General features: G+C 44.0%; 1 protein-coding gene across 2 annotated transcripts in view; it reads right to left on the bottom strand.

The window, feature by feature from the left end:
• Positions 1-984: 984 nt before the first annotated feature.
• SYBU (syntabulin) overlaps positions 985-21,140 on the bottom strand; it is a 61,090-nt gene continuing 40,934 nt past the window's right edge. For both annotated transcript variants that reach the window (XM_054020245.1, XM_054020246.1), the window contains exons 4-7: positions 9,005-9,107; positions 5,782-5,985; positions 3,726-3,875; positions 985-2,726 (exon numbers count right to left, since the gene is read on the bottom strand). In XM_054020245.1, the coding sequence (XP_053876220.1) occupies positions 1,619-2,726; positions 3,726-3,875; positions 5,782-5,985; positions 9,005-9,107 (1,565 nt within the window). In that variant the 3' untranslated portion in view covers positions 985-1,618. The remainder of the gene's footprint in view (positions 2,727-3,725; positions 3,876-5,781; positions 5,986-9,004; positions 9,108-21,140) is intronic.

Genomic DNA, 21,140 nt, shown 5'->3' with positions numbered 1-21,140 from the left:
GTTAACCCAATCCACAGTGATTAGGTGGAAGGGTGGAACTCTGATGGCTTGGGGACTGGTGACTGAATATAGAACACTTCATCTCACTAGCTGCTGTGGGAGCCATAACCAAGTTTTCCAGGTCAAATTCTGCTGTTGTAACAATGCCAATCTACAGTACCCCAGTGCAGTGGTTTTCAAACTTTTTTTCTGGCGACCCAGTTGAAGAAAATTGTTGATGTCCATGACCCAACGGAGCTGGGAATGAGGGGTTCAGGGTGGGGGAGGGGGCTCTGGGCTGGGGCAGAGAATTGGGGTACAGGAGGGCGTCAGGGCTCTGGGCTGAGGGTGCAGGCTCTGAGGTGGGGATGGGGATGAGGGGTTTGAGGTACAGGATGGGGCTCTGGGTTTTGGGGGGCAGGGGTTGGGGTGTGGACTTACCTCCGGCAGCTCCCGGTCAGCGGTGCAGTAGGGGTGCTAAGGCAGGCTTCCTGCCTGTCCTGGCACTGCGGACCGCGCTGCACCTCGGAAGCGGCCAGCAGCAGGTCCGGCTCCTGGGCGGAGGCGCACAAGTAGTTCTGTGCAGCTCTTGCCCCAGATCCCATTGGCCGGTATCTGGCCAATGGGAGTGCAGAGTGGGTGCTCGGGGCGGGGGCAGCACATGGAGCCCCGTGCCCCCCTGCCTAGGAGCTGGACCTGCTGCTGGCCACTTCCGGGGTGCAGCGCGGTGGCTGAACAGGTACGGACTAACCTGCCCTAGCCAGGCAGCATTGCCTCTGGGACTTTTAACGTCCCGGTCAGTGGTGCTGACCAGAGTCGCCGTGACCCAGTGCTTTACATTCCGCAACCCAATAGTGGGGTCGTGACCTGAAGTTTGAATACCACTGCCCTAGAGTATTCACTGGGCTCCTGCCTCCTCTGTGTGTAAAAGTTCAACCTTAAAGCTGCACTAATTTTTAATAGCTTATTGCAGGTGAGGGTTTTGTTAAATAAAACACCAATTCATACTTGTAACATGCTTTACTGTAATTTGTGATTATAAATCTGCTGTTTCCAATAAAACATGATTAAATAAGCAAAAAATAAGTTAATTCACAATACACTTAGAGTATTTCACATGGCTTGAATGACTAGCAGGTTACAATAGAAGTTCATTTAAGACTTTAAAATAATATGCATAAAATATATTCACCCCCTATTTATCAAACATAGCAAGAGTCAAGATGCCCAACAACCTACACGAATGCATTTTTGGTTACAGTCCCCTTGTACACAAGACCAGTGGAATGCTAGGGCAATTATATATTTTACAAGAGCACTAAGCAAGCCAGACATACAATACGTGCCCGAAGCTGCCTTGGAAGTATGAGCTTTTAGTGTAAGAATCAATACATCAAACTACAAATGAAAAGCGACAGCATGCTTGCTAAAGTACACATGTAGTACATTTAGTAGGACCAAGCCGCCACGTCACTGAGCCTTCCTTCAGTTTCAAACAACAAACATGTTTTCAACTAAATATAGTGCAAATCAAATATTCAGGAGCAAAAAGACAGACTCTGCCATTATACACACACACTTTTATGGTCTATTGTAATTCTTCCCCCACCAACCAGCACACACGACTGGGCAGCTGCACTTAGGTTTTGATATTGAAAGGTGCATGACGCAGCGAGTGTAGCGCCACCAGGCAACAGCCACGAAGCAATGCGCTGATGTTATAGATCGGATCCGTTCCACCTCGCTGAGTGCTGAATGCCCACATTACTGTTGGTACAATGGGGGCTGCTACAGCCAAAAGATCAACAAGGAAACTGCTGCTCCAGTACCTTTTCGTGATGCCTGCCTGGGAGACAGTAATGACATTTCTGAATGTTTCATCATGAGAGGCTGTAAAGTCAAGTTCCTTCATAACACGGTTTTCACTAACGCTCCCATCCCCCTTGCTACCTGGAGACTCCATGGGAGACAAAAGGATGGCAGAGTTTGGATCACTTGGATTTAAGTCCAGTAGCAAAGCAGATTCACTGAAGCATCCAGCAGGAAATCCATCCAATCCCTTTAAGGCAGCAAATGGGCTCATGGAACTGATACGTTGTGATCTGAATATGTTCTGAACGAGCGGCACCACATCAGTCTGAATGGCCTGTTCCATCGTCATGCTGTTGTCGCTCTCCTCCTCTGCCTGTGAGGATGTTACTTTTTCAGCACAGACCCTTTCAAGTGCATTTTGGTTTAGGGCAGCAGGCCCAGCACTGGAAGTGAAGAGGGCTGGATCACCAGATTCAGGTGTAGCGGCCAGAATAATTTCTTCAAAAAAGTCAGTCCCATTAGCCATATCATCATTGAGCAACAGCCTACTGTCCTCCATGGTTTGGTCCTCCATAACTAGGCTGCCCACCATTTTGGAATATATTGTACTTGGACCTAAAGACTTACCAGGTGACTCACATGTATACTCTATACACTGCTCATCCCTCAGAGAGCCACTCTGAGCCACCTCCATGCTCTGAAGCAAGGACTCCAGTTTCTTGTTTTGGATATTTATGTCTATGAAATACTTCTGAATCCCTTTGTCTTTCTCAGCCAAGCTGTTTTTCATGGTTTCAATAACCTGCTTAAGTTGTTTGATCTCCTTTCTTGCTTCTTTCAAGGCCAACTGTGCTTCCACTCGATGACACTCCTCTTCAATCCAGTCTTCCCTCATGCGAGCCAGCTGCGACTTGAGCTCTTCTATTTCTGTTTCCCTGTGGCAAAAGCAAAATCACTGTAAAACTTCTGTTCTTTGGTCAATTAAAGCATTCAGAGAAGTTCCATTACATGGGGATGGTGAGGATGTAAAGATGCTGCAAAAAGTTGGACCAATACCCCTATGCACATAATACAGTTTCACAGTGGACTGGCAGAGGTATAACATGAGTACAATGGATGGCAAGGTAAGTTGGTCCACTGCTAAGCAGATTCACTGACCTAACCACACGTCAGGCCTACAGAGCAAGTTCCAGAGGCAGCATGAGAGAAGTGATCTATGCCACGCCTTTGTTTGTATGCCACCCCCTGCACAGTCCCTCTGTGCAAAGGTACCATGATTTAGACCCAAACCATAAACCTCTCAATTAAAGAAATATCTCTTGTTGTGTAATGTAAGTGGTTGCTCTTCTGCAGAACATCACTACATAGTTTTATTGTGAGTAAAACAAACCAAAACACAACCAGGCAGGATCTCCTGTCAAAGAGTTTTTGCTGTGGGAGGGAGAGACTTTTTCTGTTACAAAGAGGTTTAGAACAAGACAAGATATTGTGCAGTAACTTCTCACATTTGCAGAAATACACTCTTTGGGCATGACTGAAGTTGACAACTGATTGAGCCACTCGCAAAGCTAGTCCCTGAAAACACAGTTACAAGTCTGAAGGCCTCAACAGTTGCATGGGCAAAAGTTATTGGTGCAATATCAGACTGACTTAAAAAATATCCCTTCAAAATATTTATAAAGCAGTCCAGGCTCAAAGGAGATCACTGATTCCTTTCCAAAAGTTAACTATACTGTATGCATTCATGGAACGGGTTATGAAACCTGCAATGTCTGTAAACAATTTAATTTAATCAGATACAGACAAATTCTAAGCTCCTTAGTCAAAACTCACTGCAGTCAAGAAGGGAGTAGGAACTTCAGGATTTTTCCCGAGTGGAAACTGCTGAATAAATCTCATCTCTCCCTAAATTATTTTTCTGGGAGACGATGTACCTTTCTTGAAGTCTGCTCTCAGATTCCTTCAGTTTTGTTTTTAGGTGTCTCACTGTAACTTCTTTCTGCTGCAGTGGGGTCAAATACTGCTCTGGATGTGGTGCTTTAATGCCATGATTCTCCCCACAAGAAGTATATCTCACCGACCGTCTGAAACAAAAATGCCCAGTGTTATTCCTGCAACTCTTTACCTTCCTAGGTAGGATGGATTCCACACCAAACCTGACTGGCACAAAGTTGATTTTACAGTGGACTCAATTTGGGTATCTCACAGTAAACATTAGTGACTTAGTCTGGTAAATCATAGTGCTTGAGGCATTTGCCAGTGACTTCAATAAGAATTTTGCTATTTACTGTACTTGGATTCAGTGCGATTATACCAGACTAGACTTGACTTTCAAATACCCAGACATTCTCTAACTTAAAATAGGGTAAAGCTTTCTACAAGTGTGCAGTAAGGTCACTGGCAGAGATGTCTGACACCAATATAGACAAGGCAGCATACTATGATGTTGTTAGGAATTCAGCAGGAAGCAGACTGTTAATTGAGTAGATTGTATTAGTTGAAAGGATATTACAATAGCTACAGCTTGTGGATGAGTTACTAGGAGGAAGCCAGTTCAGACTGTGTGTGGCTATGTGTACTTGCACACCCTGAAGGCTACATCACAAAATGGACTTAGAGTTGCACTGTCTAATGTTTACGTGCCCTGCCACCTCGTGGAATCCACAGCCCTAAGTTAGGCTCCCTATACCATGCATGGGGAGAGTTTGATGCCTAAGAGCCACAAAAGCCAGCAGGCTGAGCTGGGAGTCACTTCAGTTAGACAATAGGAAATGCAGAGGGAGAGGGATGGGCCTAAAAGGGAGTTAGATGCCTAGGTCTGGGCCAAAGAGAGGCACTGGTCTTTGCTCAGGTTTCACAGGTGCAAACCCTCTCCTTGAGTTAGGTGCCTAAACCCTTTCTTGTAAAAAAAACAATGGTGGTGTCTTTGCAACCTTTAGCCCTGTGGTAAGAGCACTCAACCAGAATGAGAGACCCTCAGATTCAAATCCCCCCCCTCTGCCTGAGGAGGAGCACGGGTTTGAACTTGGGTCTCCCACCTCTCAGGGGAGTGCCCTAATCACTGGGTTATGGAGTCACTCACACTCTAGCCCAATGGATTTATTTAAATAACAAGACAGACTGAGAAACCCACCCCTGAATATCCCATAACACAACATTAGGCATTGCGTCTCTAAGTCTATTTTGTGATCTAGCCTTCAGTCTGCACAGGTACGCATAACCACACACACAGTCTGAACTGGCTTCCTCCTAAAGTAACTCATCCACTAGGATATTGTAATATCCTTTCAACTAATGCCATCTACCAGATTGGGCTCTGCAGGAGAGAGAGGTGGGGGAACACTAAGTTTGAGGGTCGTGCTGAGGCTTAGGGTGATCTAGGTGCCCAGGCAGCAGGACTTAGATGGCCGTGCACCTGCCCAGTGGGAGAAATTAAGGCTCCTAGGGGACTTTAATGAGCAGAAACGTAAGTGCTGGGGGAATGCAAGTGTCTACAGGCAGCAGCCGAACAGGCATGTTTCAAGATCTAATTTTGAATTTAGCCACTTAAAATGTCAGTCAGGTACCTAAATCCCTTTGTGGATCTAGCCTTGAGTAGACATTAACTTCTGCTTCCACTCCACACTCAACTTCCTCTTTAGTTAATGGGAGTTAGTGTGTGTGAAGCAAGAGCAAAGAGCACTAAACCACGTACTACTACATGAAAGCATCAGACTTGGATGTGAAATCTGGCTGATACAGCCCTTAGGCTAGTGGAGACCATATATCTTGTGACATTGAGGTGATCACGTTTCCATGGTGGCAAGAAAGTAGGATGGAGTGTGTTCCTGACTAACCCTTTACCAATACCACAGTCCCTGCCTGTAAATCTACACAGTGGCACTGAGGTGCAAGATGTTTTATTCTCCAGTCAGAGGACTGATCCCACAGTACAGAATGGTGAGGATAAGATAACAGAATTAAAACTGGGAGAAAGGAACAAGCACTTGCCTCATAACTGGGCTGCTATCACTTCCCTTGTATGAACCTGAGTTACTGCTACTGGCTGAAGAAGCCCCATAATTCTGATTGATGTTAACAGGACTCAGCTGATTTCTGCACAGTACTGACAATAGGTCCTTCTCACGAGAAGTAGGCGGACTGGCTCCAGACTTGTATGATGAAGATCCATTATTCCGTCCATGAGGGCCACGACTGAAGGCAAACCAAAATGAGTAAGGTTTGTTGGGTTATACTGCACCATGCAACTCACAGCATGTCCTGCTATAAGGTCACCCCATGATACTCTATAAAATAAATCAGAGCAGCTGGGGAGTAGAAGGTCTGAGGGCGGGAGGGATAGCTCAGTGCTTTGAGCATTGGCCTGCTTAAACCCAGGGTTGTGAGTTCAGTCCTTGAGGGGGCCACCTAGGAATCTGGGGCAAAATCAGTATTTGGTCCTGCTAGTGAAGGCAGGGGGGTGGATTCAATTACCTTTCAGAGTCCCTTCCAGTTCTATGAGATAGGTATATCTCCACATATTTTTACTCTGGAGCTGGAGGGGTAAATTCCAGCTCGAGACATGCCCTCACTAGCTTTGATCAAGCTAGCACATTAAAAATAGTAGCGTAGCCATGGGGATGGTTGGTGGTGGGTCGGACTAGCCTCCTGGATACATACCTAGGATCTCAGGTAAGATTGTACCTGGAGCAGCTAGCCCATTGTCTCACCACACCTACACTGCTGTTTTTAGCACATGTACATGTACCTGAGATGAAAATTACACTTCCAGTTGCAGTTTAGACATGCCTTTATCATCTCCAGGTATCATGTATCTTTCACTGACCATGAAGCAGTTAGTCAGAATCAGATGGTTTAGAGAAAATTACAAGATCTATCTTTCTATACTTAGGTTTCTGATTCCACCCTACTCTCCTCATTCCCACTACACCCATCTAAGTTAGCAAGCTGCACATTTAAGTTTTCTGGTCTACACTCAAGTAATTAGAAGACTGCAGTCTAATTTGGTATTTACCAAGAGACTTCCTCAGTCAGGCTTGTAGCAGGACCCCTGTCCTTGGGGGCAAATTAAGGCTTGTAGCAAGACTTCTTGATCCTTAGCAAGTGGCCTGAGAGGTCATAGTGGCCAGTAAAAAGACGTTTTGCTTGAAGCACTGTTCCTTTGCCTTTTCGGCATAGTGTACTTCAAACGGTCACTGCCAACTATGGATATACTTAGATATGGTCTGAACCTGACTGAGGGAATGCTGAAATAGCTCAGTACCTGGAGAGCTTCAAGACAACACAGCTGCTTCCTCCAAGTCTTCCTCCAAGGACAGTCCATGTCCCTCCCCAGTCTTAATAAAACATTCTGAACTATTCACTAGTTGCGCTTGAAAACAACTCCGATCAGTGCTGGACAATACCCAGGCATCTGGCAAGGACCTGTGACATTCTGGAAACTCTTTATAAAGTTACATTTTAGTCTGTAAACACTTCTAGCTACTTTCATGAAACGTCACTATCACTCTCCCACATGGAAGCTGTTCCTCTAAATTGTAACAAACAGTGAAAACGTATTTCCAAAGAAATGGAAAAGAAGAAATCCAGCCAGAAAATGAGGAGGATACTACACATCATTGAAAATACTACAGAACTCATGAAGCAAAAATCCTTTCCTTTTAAAACTGTCTGACCTGGTTTCCTCCCTCTTCTGCAAATGAACACTTTATATGGAACAGATGGTTGCGTGGTGGTGCTGCAAGCCAGCATGGCAGTGCTGTGGTTTGTGTGACTTCATAAGCAGCTTACAATAAAATGCAGGAGTGTGGTTATGACGTCACTGAAATGCTACAGAATTAAATGTGACACAATTAAGTCCAACTGCTCTTTTTTTTTTTTTTTTTAATTCTTAACACAGCAAAGGCAAACATTTTAAAACAATTAAAAGTGAAAGGAAAGGACTATTTAAATTTTCTTTGCTCACAACTATTTCTAATGTGTTGATTTATTTATTTATTTTTTGCAAGCCAGAATCTGCACAGTTCCTGACTGTCCCAAGAGCTGCATTTGAAGGACTGTTATCATGACTTCAGGGCAAATTAAGGCTGGTGTCTTGCGTGGAATATTTAAAGCTACAACAAGAGGTCATGCTGCTAGTAAGAAATAAAGTAGGTTTAGGATTTAATCATGTAGTTATTACACTTGAGTTAAACACAAAACCCCACTGTTGCAGCAGCTACCTATTCTCCTTAAATACAGCATGAACAGAGCTAAACTGTTGTTTATTTGCATACCAATACCAAGACAGAGATCAGATTCTCGTTCAGTTAGGCATTATGCTACCAATCCCTGCATGCTGGGTATGTTATAATCATGGATGAGCTCAGGTGACTTGAAAATATGAGAATCATGCTGTCCCTCCACTCTCCCTGCCAGCTTCAGTCTTGTGATTCCACAAAGAGCAGGGATTTCGTCTTGTCAATTTCAACCCTCCCTGACTGCTCAAAGACTGTAAGCAGCAGGGATTGTGTAGGCACAGCACAATGTGCGTATGGCTAGAGCCCCGCAAATCTGCAGATATCCATAGACCATGTTTGCAGACTGCGGATTGGATGTGGATACAAATTTTGTCTAGGTTTGTATCTGACATGTGACGTGGAGGCAACTTACAGAAATATTTCATCAAAGGCATTTTTAATACATACCTTTCAAGACCAGGTATTTTATACCTATTAATACAAAGGAGTGGAACTTGATCTTTAGCAACAGGAATTAAAGACACAAGCATCAACATTTTTCCTTCAACAAATGATGTTATGATGACCCTGCAAGGCATGTGGTGAGCTGACAATTTGTCACAGCAGGAAAACAAAGTGATGTGATCAGAAGGTTAAGGTCAATTGGTTTGAATGGTTACACTTAACTAAGCACACACCCAGCTGTTTCCCCTTCTTTCTATGTTAAACATTTTTTTTTTATGTAGCTGACAGGATCTCAAAGGTATGTCATGAATGAACAGAACTGTTGTTGGTCACATGATCCTACTGTATCACAGTTTATATTCTCCAAATACATCACATTTGTTCTCTCCTAGATCACAGATTCTAAGCCACATCAGTACTATCGGAGAACACACTGTAGTCCAAATTGTTTTAAAAGGTATAACAGTGGTGGATAAGCCTGGCCTTCCACTAAGCAACACTCATAGTATAAGATAAATTGCATTGCTTACTTGCGAGAAAAAGAGTCTCTTTTGCTCCCAGCAGCAGACATATGAACTTCAGGAGCTGAAATGCTGCCTGTGCTGCTTGAAGAGCTAAAATCAGCTTCACTCCCTGGAAAGGAAAAGGGAAGAGTAAAAACATGATGGAAATTCTAACTCAAGGACTGAGATACTGTTTTTAAAAGTGACGATGAATCATAACCATCCTTCCCCTGCCCGTCCCATGTGAACTTTAAAAGTCAGCCTGTGTTTTCAAACACACCCTCTAGGAGAAATTGTGGATATATTCCAGACTTTCAACAGCTCCCTCAAAACAGACACTTCAACAACAATAGAACACAACAGAACATTACAACTTCTTTTCTGTGTAAGTAACTTTAGAAGCAGGCTATAAACATTTGTGTGGAAACACAGCTACCTGAGTGGGGCTGCTGACCATTCTTTCAATTGCACAGTCATACTACGCAAACAACTGCTGTTGGATTCTCCACACTTTAAACAGGAAAATATTATTTATCTGGGGGACAGGGGATCCACTTATCAGCTCATCTGTTTCTGATATCCACATACAGGCTTTAATCTGACACAGAGAAATAGTAAGGTACCTCTAAACAGTTTTACAGTAATCTAATAACAATGCCTGGCTCTAGGCTGCTTCTTTGGTATTAAGCCATATTATCTGATTACTAACTTTCTATGATTTACAGCTTTCATTTTCCAGACTCTGTTATTTAAAGGCACATGGCACCCATTTTGCGAGCCCAGAAGTATGACAGTTCACTAGGTAAGAAGCTCTTATCGCCTGAAAAATACTTGGCGGTTTTTTCAGGCTTGTCAGATCCAAACCCAGTGCTGCAAACAGCCATGAAAAAAAAGATGCCAATGTGCGAGCTCCATGGGAGAGGATGGAAATAAGCTTCCAACTTGCTTTAATAATAGCTTATCAGCCAGAAGAAAAATTACTATGTAGATCATGTCTTTCATCGCTGGATCCCAAAGCACTTTGCAACCATTAATTAATCCCTGCAAAAACTCATCAATTATATCCAAGTTACAAATGGGTAAATGGAAGCAGGAAGAGGTGAGTCATCCAAGGTCATGTAGCAAGTCAGTGGAGGAACTGGAAGTGTGCATGTTGAACCTTCCCATGCCAGCTTGGCAGCTACACTGGGGAGGGGAATTCAGCCCTTGAGGGGAGGAGAAAGGATGGATAAAGTAGTGGTGCACTGCCCTCCTCCACAGGAGTTCTCTACAGGAAGACAGCTTTAAATTGTGGCTTAGGCTCAAAGGAAACCTGATGGTTGAGGCTTCTCTGGGGGATATGCTGAATAAATTATCCCCTCGCCACATCCCCTCTCCAGCCAGCACCATCCACTTCTCTAGCTGTGGTGGCTGGTTGAAAACCTCCCAGCAAGTGAGGGCTGGGGGCACAGTGTGGCTAGGCCGTTTCCACTTCCAGAGCCCAGCACTGTGAGTAATGCTAGTGTTTCCTGAGGTTGAACCCTGCCCTTTATTTTTGAATCTTGGAGTTCTCAGGCTCATTAAGTCTTTCATAAAGCAAGTGGGCAGCTCAGAACATCTTCCAATGGTCCCAAGTGCTCAACACTGGAAAATTACATTGTGTCAGCACACGTTAGCTGACATGATATTAAACAGGCGGCTGCACTTGACATGGACCGGTCTGTTTAACATCGTGTCAGCTGGTTGGGGCTGTAGCAGACTTAGGTTCCCAATGGCCGCAGTTCGCCGCTCCAGACCAATGGGGGCAGTGGGACGCGGCGGCCAGTATGTCCCTCAGCCTGCGCCGCTTCCTGCAGCTCCCATTGGCCTGGAGCGGTGAACTGCGGCCACTGGGAGCTGCGATCGCCCGAACCTGCGGATGCAGCAGGTAAATAAACCGGCCCAGCCCACCAGGGCCTTTCCCTGAACAAGCGGCGGCCCTAGTTTGAGAACCACTGGTGTAGAGGACATGGTGGGCCACAGCAGGACATAGCTGCAGCCGGCAGCAATGTAGCAATAGGGCAGTCTGGGGAGACAGCTGTTGCTTGGACTTAGACAAGCCCACTGGGTGCCTCTCTAGCCTCTGGAGCAGCACAGGAAGGGAAGGCGCAATGGTGGCTTAAAGCTACCCTCACACTCCTGGGCTGCAAGTTCTGGGCTCTGCCTCGAATGCGCACAGCACAGACCCTCACACCTCTGTCTGATAAGTCTATGAACTCATTTTGTTGACCTCAAAACACAAATTTACAGCCCAATTCTTAAAAAGTGATTCTAGAAGAATGGCATCATGAGGCTCCAGTTCTATTGCCGCTAACTGGTTCCATATCAAATACACTCAGTTTACATGTAAAAGATGTTTTTTCTAACTGCCATCTCTGCAAACACAACCAGTAATACAGATTCCACAAGCCAAATTAGAGCCTCAACAACTTGCTCAGCTTAACCACACAGAAAAAAAATGGAAAGGTGAAGGATTGTGGAGAGGAAAAACAACACTGCTTTCTTGTACTGAAGTGTTTACAGACTGAATCCACCTACATATGCCACTGAGTCCATCCTTGGGGATGCAAAGTAACTAAAAATGGGATATAATGCCTAAAGCAACAATAGAGTTTTCCCTATAAACAAAACATTCCTGTATTCCATTCCTATATAATATATAGAATCATGTTGTTTTAAATATTCAGGAGATAACATCTATGTATATAAATTACAAACATAAGTTTACAAACAAGACTAGGGCAGGTAAACACATTATGAATATTCCATACCTATACTATGCTCCGGCCCCAAACAGGAAGTCGGTGGCTTTCTAAAGTGAAGTAAAGTATTGGCTTTTATGCAGACAGAGACAGCCTTAGACGAGGGAAGTCTATGATTAAGTAGACCATATCATAATCAGATCTTGTTATTGAGAGTATTCCAAGGAAGCAAAGCTTAATAATACCCTCCTTCTGAACTGATTCACTTGGAGTAAAGTACTGTGAAGGGCTGCCAAACCAGGCATTGTAGATAAGGCTAAGCAGATACTGAAAATGTAACCATCTCCAATTCTGGGATCTCGAAAAGAGAACTGTACTAAACTTGGGGCTGGGGCTGTTTCCACTGATCAAGAATTCTATGGCCTCAATTCTGCAGACACTTATATCCATGCTTAACTTTGAGCATGTGTATTTACAGGATCTTTCACAGCTTCTTTTATATTAAAAGTATCAAACTTGCTGGTGTTTCTAAGCAAGACAGACTCAACATTAGGCTAGAACTCTCTGTAACCCAAGCTCACACATGCTATTGAGACTTTTAAAAAAATATTTTCTCCACTTGTCATGCATCTTTGCCTAAAGCAATAAGGCCACTATGTGTTCAAGCACAGCCATTAATATGCAGTTACCCCAGTGACCTAGGTAGGTAAGTATTCCAGCTGACAGAAATGATAACAGAACAAAAGGTGAAGTGACTTGCCAAAGGCTCAAAGCAACTCAATGGTAGAGCTAGGATTAGTACTCAGGCTCTCCTAATTCCCAAGCCTGTGCCCATTTGCCAGGCTACACTGCTTTGGGAGTATTTATAAGAGTCTATGATACACTTTTGGCTCACAGATCTGAACAGCAAAATGGCCTCCAAAGCCACACTAAATGTGGAAGCAGTTTAAATCTCTCAAGTATTATATATTCTTCTGTCCTCATAGCATTAGACCTACCCTGAGGTTTCTTTATTTTAGATGACAGAGTCACCTCTTTTTTTACTGTAAAACAAGTCAAATGCTGCATACATCATGCCTCACACATTTCTCATTTGAAATTCATCCAAAAACATATTTTTCCCCATGCCCTAGCCACTGGTGAATCTGATCACCTGCTTACATACTGGCTGCCAATGGACAGCATAGCATGCTCTTATACAACACTTGTGCCACATATATCCCACAGGATGCTGGAAAGTCCATTGCTATGGTTTCCAACTGTCTAGCAAAGGGCTCCCAAGTAGTAGCATGTGGAGCAGTGCACAGGGAATCACAGTGCTTTACAACATATGGTGCTCTGCAGTAGTATGGTATAATTGTGGCCAACAAATTACTAAGAAGTTTTCCAAAATTTGTTTTTAATACACCAAACAGTGATAGTTTTATGTCTTGACTGACTCTATAAGAAGTAATGTCTAGAAGGAGGGAAGTCAAATTTGTGTTCTAATCTGGGCTCTACCAGTGACTGGCTGGGTGGCTGTGGACAAGTTACTTAGGCCTGATTTTCCAAAATGCATCATCACAATTACAGCACAAATTGTGTCACCAATTGTACCTCCTGGTCAATATTGCCTCTAACTGGCAATTGTATACGTTTACCCAACCTGTGCATTCAACTATAGTAATTACACATGCAGTTTTGTGCACAGGCAGTTTAGAAAAGTCACACCTTTAACTTCTGCATCTCAGTTTCCCAAGATGTAAAACTAAGATAATGCCACCAACCTAATACAGTGCTTTGAACATATAATGCATATAGCACTTACTGCTCATTACACCTATATTAGGTTCTCCTATAGTGTCCACCATCATATTATCTAAGCACTGGAATATATAAAACACAGAACAATGTATGTAATATGAATAAATGCACATTATGTATAGGTAGAAGTAATTTACATATACCGTATTTTCCGGCGTATAAGACGACTGGGCGTATAAGACGACCCCCAACTTTTCCAGTTAAAATATAGAGTTTGGGATATACTCGCCGTATAAGACTACCCCTCTTCCAACGCACACCAAAAAAAAATTTAAAAAAATCAGATTTGATTTCAATATGGTAATTTTAATTCAAATGCTTATGACATGCAGGTACTTAGCAGGAAAACTGTCACTTATAAACATAAGGCTGTTTGTCATCAAACATGTAAACATAAAACAGTGCAAGTGGATTAAACTTTTCCTAATTCACTCTAAAGCTGAAAGGAAGGATAAGACAATAAACCCATGGGAGCTGCCATGCTGTTTGTTTTCTAAGCTGTCAACCAAACTGGAACTGATGATGATAGGAGGAAGATAACAAACAAGAGAGAGAGAGCAAGTGCCGGGCAAGTCCCTGGCGAGTTAGCAACGCCCATCATAACTGCAAGCTACGGTATTTTTACAGGTTTTGCTGGCGTGACAGTTTCCCTTTAAAAGCCTTCAAAATCCTCCTGTTCGTCATCTGATATCATAAGTACATCAATGACATCTTGTGATACATTTGTAAGGCAGTCATCGTATGGATCGAATTCCGTATCAGATGGTGTGGTCTCAGCTTCGGCTTCCTCTTCATCTTGCCACAAGTAGTCGTCCTCCATACCATCTAATGAATTTGGTATGCCACACTTCTTGAAAGACTTGATTACTGTTTCTGCATCAATATCATTCCAGGCTTTTATGACAAACTTGCACAAAACATCCAACTGTGGAGCACGCATGTTTCCTCCTTTTGTGAATGACTTTTCGCCGCTAACCATCCATTCATTCCACTGTTCTTGAATGCGATCTTTAAATGGCTTGTTTAGGCACACATCCAGTGGCTGTACCAACGATGTCAATCCTGCAGGAATAACTGCCGCACCTGTGTTTAGTCTTGCAAGCATTTGCTTGGTGCTGGGAGTTAAATGAGCCCTGAACATATCCCACACCAGTAGACTACATTTTTGAATAAGTCCACCTGGTCGCCTGCTCCATACATTATCAAGCCATAGCTTTACCCCTTCTTCATCCATCCAGCCTTTTTCATTCACATGTACAAAACAACCAACAGGGAACTTGAATTTCAGCATTGTTTTTCTTTTAAAAATAATCATTGGTCTCAGTTTGGCGCCATCAGCTGTGCATCCTAGTACCACTGTAAAACTGGACTTCTCATGTCCTGTTGTTTTAATTAAAATTGTTTTTTCACCTTTTTGATGGACAGTTTTATTTCCAACCATATCAAAATTCATTGGAGTTTCATCCATATTTCCAATACTACTTAACGCATAGCCATGTTTAGTGCGCTGTTGTATTACGTATCGATGGAAACTATTTACTTTGCTATCAAGATCTGCAGGTAATTTTGGGGCAATTTTCAGCTTTTGCCTCAGTACCATATTATGCCTTCCCATGAATCTAGTACACCAGGATACAGTGGCCTTAAATCTGTTGCTGTGATCTGGGTTAGATTTGGCCCACTGAAGTGCAAACAAATGTATTTTATTTCGTGTCACTACATAACCGTTTTGGTGATGCTCATTCACCATGTCTGCTACATGTTTTTCGAGTTCTGGCCAATGTGGAGTGCCTCTTCTTAATGCAAACTTACCCCTTGGCACACTCTTTAATGCTTTTTCATTTGCTTTCCAGTCCCGAACCATCTTTTCTGTTACTCCATATTGTCTTGCAGCAGCGCAGTTATTATGTTCCATGGCAAAGTTTACAACTTTAAGTTTGAAACTGGCTTCATATTTCTTTCTTCTTGCTGGTGGAGCCATGATGGGGTTTTGACTGTTGGACATTTGTATACTGTACTGTATGTACTGGTGCTATACTATATGAACAGGTACAGATACTGGTGCTGTACTGTATGTGGTACCCAGTATACAACAATCAGCCAATCACGGCAAGCGATGTACCTTACCGGCGATTGGCTGGTTGTTGTATACAAAGCCTGCTTGGATTGGTCAGCTCTCCCTGCCTGCCCAGCCCTCCCTGTCTCCAAGACTATCAGAGCGGTAGCGCAAACACACCTCTTTCACCCATCTGGCCCGCCCTTGTATCCTATTACCTCCTTCTCTGCCTCTCAGATCTCGCACATGCGTGCCTGCGCCGCTTCACTGCAGTCCTCAGGAGCGAGATCTGAGAGGCAGAGAAGGAGGTACGGTAATAGGATACAAGGGCGGGCCAGACGGGTGAAAGAGGCGTGTTTTTCTGGGCACAGCGCTGCTCTCTCTCTTTTTTCCATACCCCGGGCGTCCTGGACGCCTGCAGCTTGCTCCGCCCTTCACTTACACCTTCCCGGTGAGGCGCCCCCTCACCTCGTCATCGGGCGGGGATGCGGCCGCGGCCGTTTTTGAGCTCCCCCCACCATATGCAGCGACCACAGATTCTCCAGTCCGGCTCGGAAGTTTCAGCACCCGCCCTATAAGACGACACCCGGCGTATAAGACGACCCCCGACTTTTGAGAAGATTTTCCTGGGTTAAAAAGTAGTCTTATACGCCAGAAAATACAGTAACATATATACAGAAATTATACGTACGGTATACAGAGTAGAGTAACCTACTCTATTGTGCCTAGGTATTATCCATCATCCAGGTACTGTATACTGTCTATACTCCTGATCTTAGGTACATTAGTGGTCTTAAAGATGTAGCTGGAGCTTGAACAATTAATTTTTTTTTTGTGTGTAAATCCAGATTGATGCTTGATGCTTCCTGTTTGTTGTTTTATGGTTCATTTTCCTGTTTAAATGATTAATAGTAAACACAGAAGGAATAGTTCAAACAAGATTTGCAGCAGGAACTGTGACACCTGATCTATGGGATCGGATTCTTCAAGGCCAGTATCGCAAGCGTGGAGCTATTACAATTTAACCACCTTTCGTATGTTATTCTTATCACTCCTTCAAGCTGAGATGTAGCTGGGAATATGTATAATCCACACAACTCATTCATATTATGGCTCCATAATACTGAATGCATCACAAACCTTGATGCTGGGTTTTTCTTACAATCATAAAATATAACAGTGCAATAGATAAAACAATACTGACAAAAAAGGCAGGTTGACTTTAAGATGCAAAGCCCTTAATTCTTTGATCTTAGCTGCCTTAATAAAGCATCCAGCTCTAGTATCAATAAAAGGGCCCCAAAACGAAATGCAGTAAATAATTAATTAAATGAAACAGTCTCTCTGCAGATAGCTTTATTTAAAGTCCCCAAGGGAGGAGATAGGGCCTGAAAGTATAAAAAGGTCCAGTGAAACCATTAGAAGCAGCTAAAGTAGGGAAGAGAGTGTAATTACAGTGGATGCTGCTGGAAGGATTTGGATGTAAAGTTTCAGTAGAATTTATCTTGAAACCTTTTATATCATAGCTAAATCTGTAATTCTGAGAGCTAATTTTTCACAACAAAGAGTATGTTACTGGTAAATACAAACACAGCGCCTCTTCTACCTAATCTAGCACTGGGCTGCTCTGAGTGTCTCTGCAAACACAGGGTTGTGCAAAAATCCATTCACTCAATCCAGAAAGGAACACTGTATCATTAAGATGTAGGGGTGATGGAACATGGTCTAGGGAGAGGTGAGGCCTCTCTCCAAAGCCTCAGGTATCTTTTAGGTAACCCCCTGAAAAATTATTGGCGTCTAGGCCAGGCAATGAGAGAATGTACTTTCTTGCCAGTGTATACAGTTATCACTAATCTGGACAATTAACAACTCTGTTTGCATATCTCAGATTGAATACAGAGCACTACCTGTGTATGCTGTAAAATTCCTATGTGCTATTAATCAATCATATTCCTTCCTGCAACCAGTAGTCACTAGAAACCTAATTGCTGGTATCTTCTGAGTGTGTGAGGTATACTGTACAGTCAGAACTAGGATTTGAGCTTCTGTTTTTCTTAACTGTTGTTTTAATTCATGGATTGCAAAACGTCCACAAGCAGATGTTAAACCAGGCAAACATTATTTCAAATGGATGATTTTTAATTCTATTTAGTATATACTGAAAGGATCCCTCACCTGGAATTCTACATGCCCTAAATATTTTTTCTACTCGTATATAACGTTTGAACTGTGCTGACAATAGTTCAGCAAGAGGCCCCATGAAATTTCCCTCCTTAGCCTGGGATAAAACTTTTGTCCCAAGGGAGCATTTGCTCCCCAGGCAGAAATAATTTCGGGAATCTTCTTGTTTAAACAAACAAAACTACTCTCATAGGCACAGAGAACGAGAGATGCAGCCTCAGTTGGCCAACAAAGATTTTAAGTGCTCTTCACAAGAAATGTTCAGACTCGGCATCTGAAAAAATATGCTGAGAATATTGCTAATAATACAGCATGGGGCTCAACTTGTACTTGGATATTTTGGAAGATACTGTACACTTAGTGCAATTCGCTCTGGCAGGGATGATTTCACAGCACACAGAAAGGGAGTTCCATCTGAGACTGGGAAGTCATTGCAACCCTCCATTCAGTTTGGTCACTGAATTTTAACAAGGGTCTTCTGGAGGCCCCTCCTGCACAACTTTGAGCCTGGCTCTGATAACTAAAGGGAAGACAAGCTGATGTTGGGTTAATGTCATTTAGGTGTTCAGGAACAAATGTACAGTACACACACAATACTTACAAACACATGCAAACCTTTTTATGTTGAAAGCTTTTAAACAAATCACCTCTAATATGAATCAGATGTTTTTAATTACAATATACATAAAAATTAACTCAGTTTGATGTGTTTTCCTCTAGCAAACAGAAAAACATTGGAATGAGAAATCTATATGGGAAGCAACTAAACTAAATAAATCTACAGTTCCAAGGACAAAGAGCAAGATGTTTTTCATAATCTCATCTAATATTTACTGACTCTGAACACACATACTGAAAGCATTAAAAAAAAAGCCAATTTTGTTATTCAAATGTCACTTATTGAAACAACAAAGCTGTCAATAAGTTAATAATCTTATTTTCAGGCTAATGAAGTCAAGGCAGTTTCTAGATAAAAAGCAATACATCATGGGTTACTACTGCTATCACATCTTAATTGTTTCTCAATAGAGTATCATTAACAAATAATAATGACAAAGACACCAAGACTGTGCGTTTCAGCATATTCATACTTGAGGGTTTACAGTCAGGACCTTTTGGGGGGGGGGTCGGTTTCACTAGGCACTGTCAGAAAGCTCAATTCCTAGATTTAGAGAGTTAATATCTTATTGACTGAATTCTAAAACTGAGGAAGATAAGAACTACATTGAAATGTCCCACGCCTATAAACAAACAGTCTTAGATCTTCATAACAAGTGAAACAAATACTTCAAGGTTTGGGTTGGTTTTTTTTAAATAAAATCTAATCAAAATTCTTACAAAACTACTAATACAGTAAGATGCACTAAAAAATGCCAAAATGTAGCCTTAACTATTTTGTTACGCTATATCCTAGGAGACACAGATAATAGTTACAAAACACCTGTGAAAAGTAAGACCTGAAACATAATGGACTCTATTCTCCTGTATCTGTGTTTGCAAGATTTACAGTAGCATTGAAATAATTTTCCTTATAATTTTTGCATATATTACTTATTTGCTTGATAAAAATATGAATGTTTTCCAATCTCGGTTTTTTTACTGATTACGTAAAAATGAAAAGCAAATGGTGTGGAGTCTTAATTTAGTAATTTCCACTCTCTTTTTAATCTTTTCTCAATAGGCTGAGACTATGGCTCTCTCCTAAAGTTTTTCCAATTTTAACTTTTGAACAGGGGCAGTGGTATTGAGGACATTTCTTAATAACTTTAATCAGGGCCGGCCTTAGCAAGATCGAGGCCCGATTCTTGGGGGCGGGGCTTGCCAGCGGCAAGCCCCGCCCCCAGGAATTGGGCCCCACTTGGGCTGGGGTCGCGGGGTTTGGGTCCGGGCCGGAGCCGCTGGGGCCGGGGCCAGGCCGGAGTCGCTCGGCCCGGGGCCGAGCCGGCGTGCTGGGACCCGAGCCAGAGCCGCCAGGGCCCGAGCCGGGCCGGGGGTGCTCGGCCAGGGCCGGAGCCGTGGGGCCCGAGCCGGGCCGGGGGTGCTCGGCCGGCACCGCTCGGCAGGGGCCGGGGCCAGCGCCCCAGGGCCTGAGCCAGAGCCGCCGGGGCCTGAGCCAGAGCCGCCGGGGCCTGAGCCAGAGGTGTTCGGGCCGGGGCTGGGCCAGCGCCCCGGGGCCCGAGCCGGGGCCAGGGGTGCTCGGCCGGGGCTGGAGCCGTGGGGCCGTGCTGGGGGTGCTCGGCCGGAACTGGGGCCGCTGTCCCGGGGCCCGTGCCGGGCTGGAGCCAGAGCCGCCGGGGCCGCTCGGCCAGGGCCAGACTGGGCCGCGCCGCGCCTCCCAGGAGCCCTCCTCGCGCCCCCCGCCTTACCTGTTGCTGCCGCCGCCTGCCCCTTTTCAGACTTCCCGCGAACATCTGATTCGCGGGAAGCAGGGGAGGGGGAGGAACAGGGGGCGGAGCATTCACGGAAGGGGAAGGGGGGAAGTGAGTTGGGGGCGGAGTGGACAGCTGCGGGGCCCTCTTAGGCGCGGGGCCCAATTCAGCCGAATCGTCTGAATCGGCTTAAAGCCGGCCCTGACTTTAATTTGAAGATCTCAAAGTGCTTTAAAACCCTTCACTAATTCACATAACAACACTGTGAGGTGGATATTCTACTCATTTTGCGGATGGTAAACTGAGCAAGAGAGTAAGGCTTCACAAAGGTACTTAGGTGCCTAAGTCCCAGTTTTAGGTTCTACTCCAATCTACAAAACTCCCACTTAGCTGCCACCTAACCCAATAGATGCCTAAACTCACTCAGTGCCTACGTGTCTGCAGCAGAAGTTCCATAGGCACCTCCGTTTCTGCCTCTGGGCATGAGCACTGCTGGCCCACTCAAGATGCTCAGACATCCATCTCCCACCTAAGCCCCAAAGCAATCCATGAACAGAGGGAAGATAGGCATTTGTCCACATAACTCGTGAGGGAGGCCCAGTCTGGTAGGCATGCTCAGAGGCCACCTACTAGATCGGGTCTCAGTTCAAAAACTGGCCAGAATAGAAGGACAAGGTGGTGGTGCCAGTGACGCCCACTTTATAACTTTTAGCCCAGTGGTTAGAGCACTCACCTGGTATGTGGAGACCCAGGTTCAATTCCTCCTTCTGCCTGAGGGGGAGCATGGATTTAAACAGGGGTCTCCCACCTCTCAGGTGAGTGCTTGAACCACTGAGCTATGCAATATTCAGATGTGGGGCTCCCTCAGTCTTCCCTGTTGAAGCTGTTCTATTGTGTATAAATACTTAAAGAGGAACTGGGTCAGAGATCGAGTGAGCATGACTCACTAAACTGGTGATTAGGGCACCTCCATGGGAGGTGAGATACCCAGGATCAGGTCTCCATGTTCCAATTACTGTAATTATTTATCCAAA

This window comes from Malaclemys terrapin, chromosome 2 (genome assembly GCF_027887155.1).
Source record: "Malaclemys terrapin pileata isolate rMalTer1 chromosome 2, rMalTer1.hap1, whole genome shotgun sequence".
Classification (NCBI taxonomy): Eukaryota; Metazoa; Chordata; order Testudines; family Emydidae; genus Malaclemys; species Malaclemys terrapin.
The sequence above is the reverse complement of the archived record's forward strand: the minus strand, read 5'-3'. Positions and strand labels throughout refer to the sequence as shown.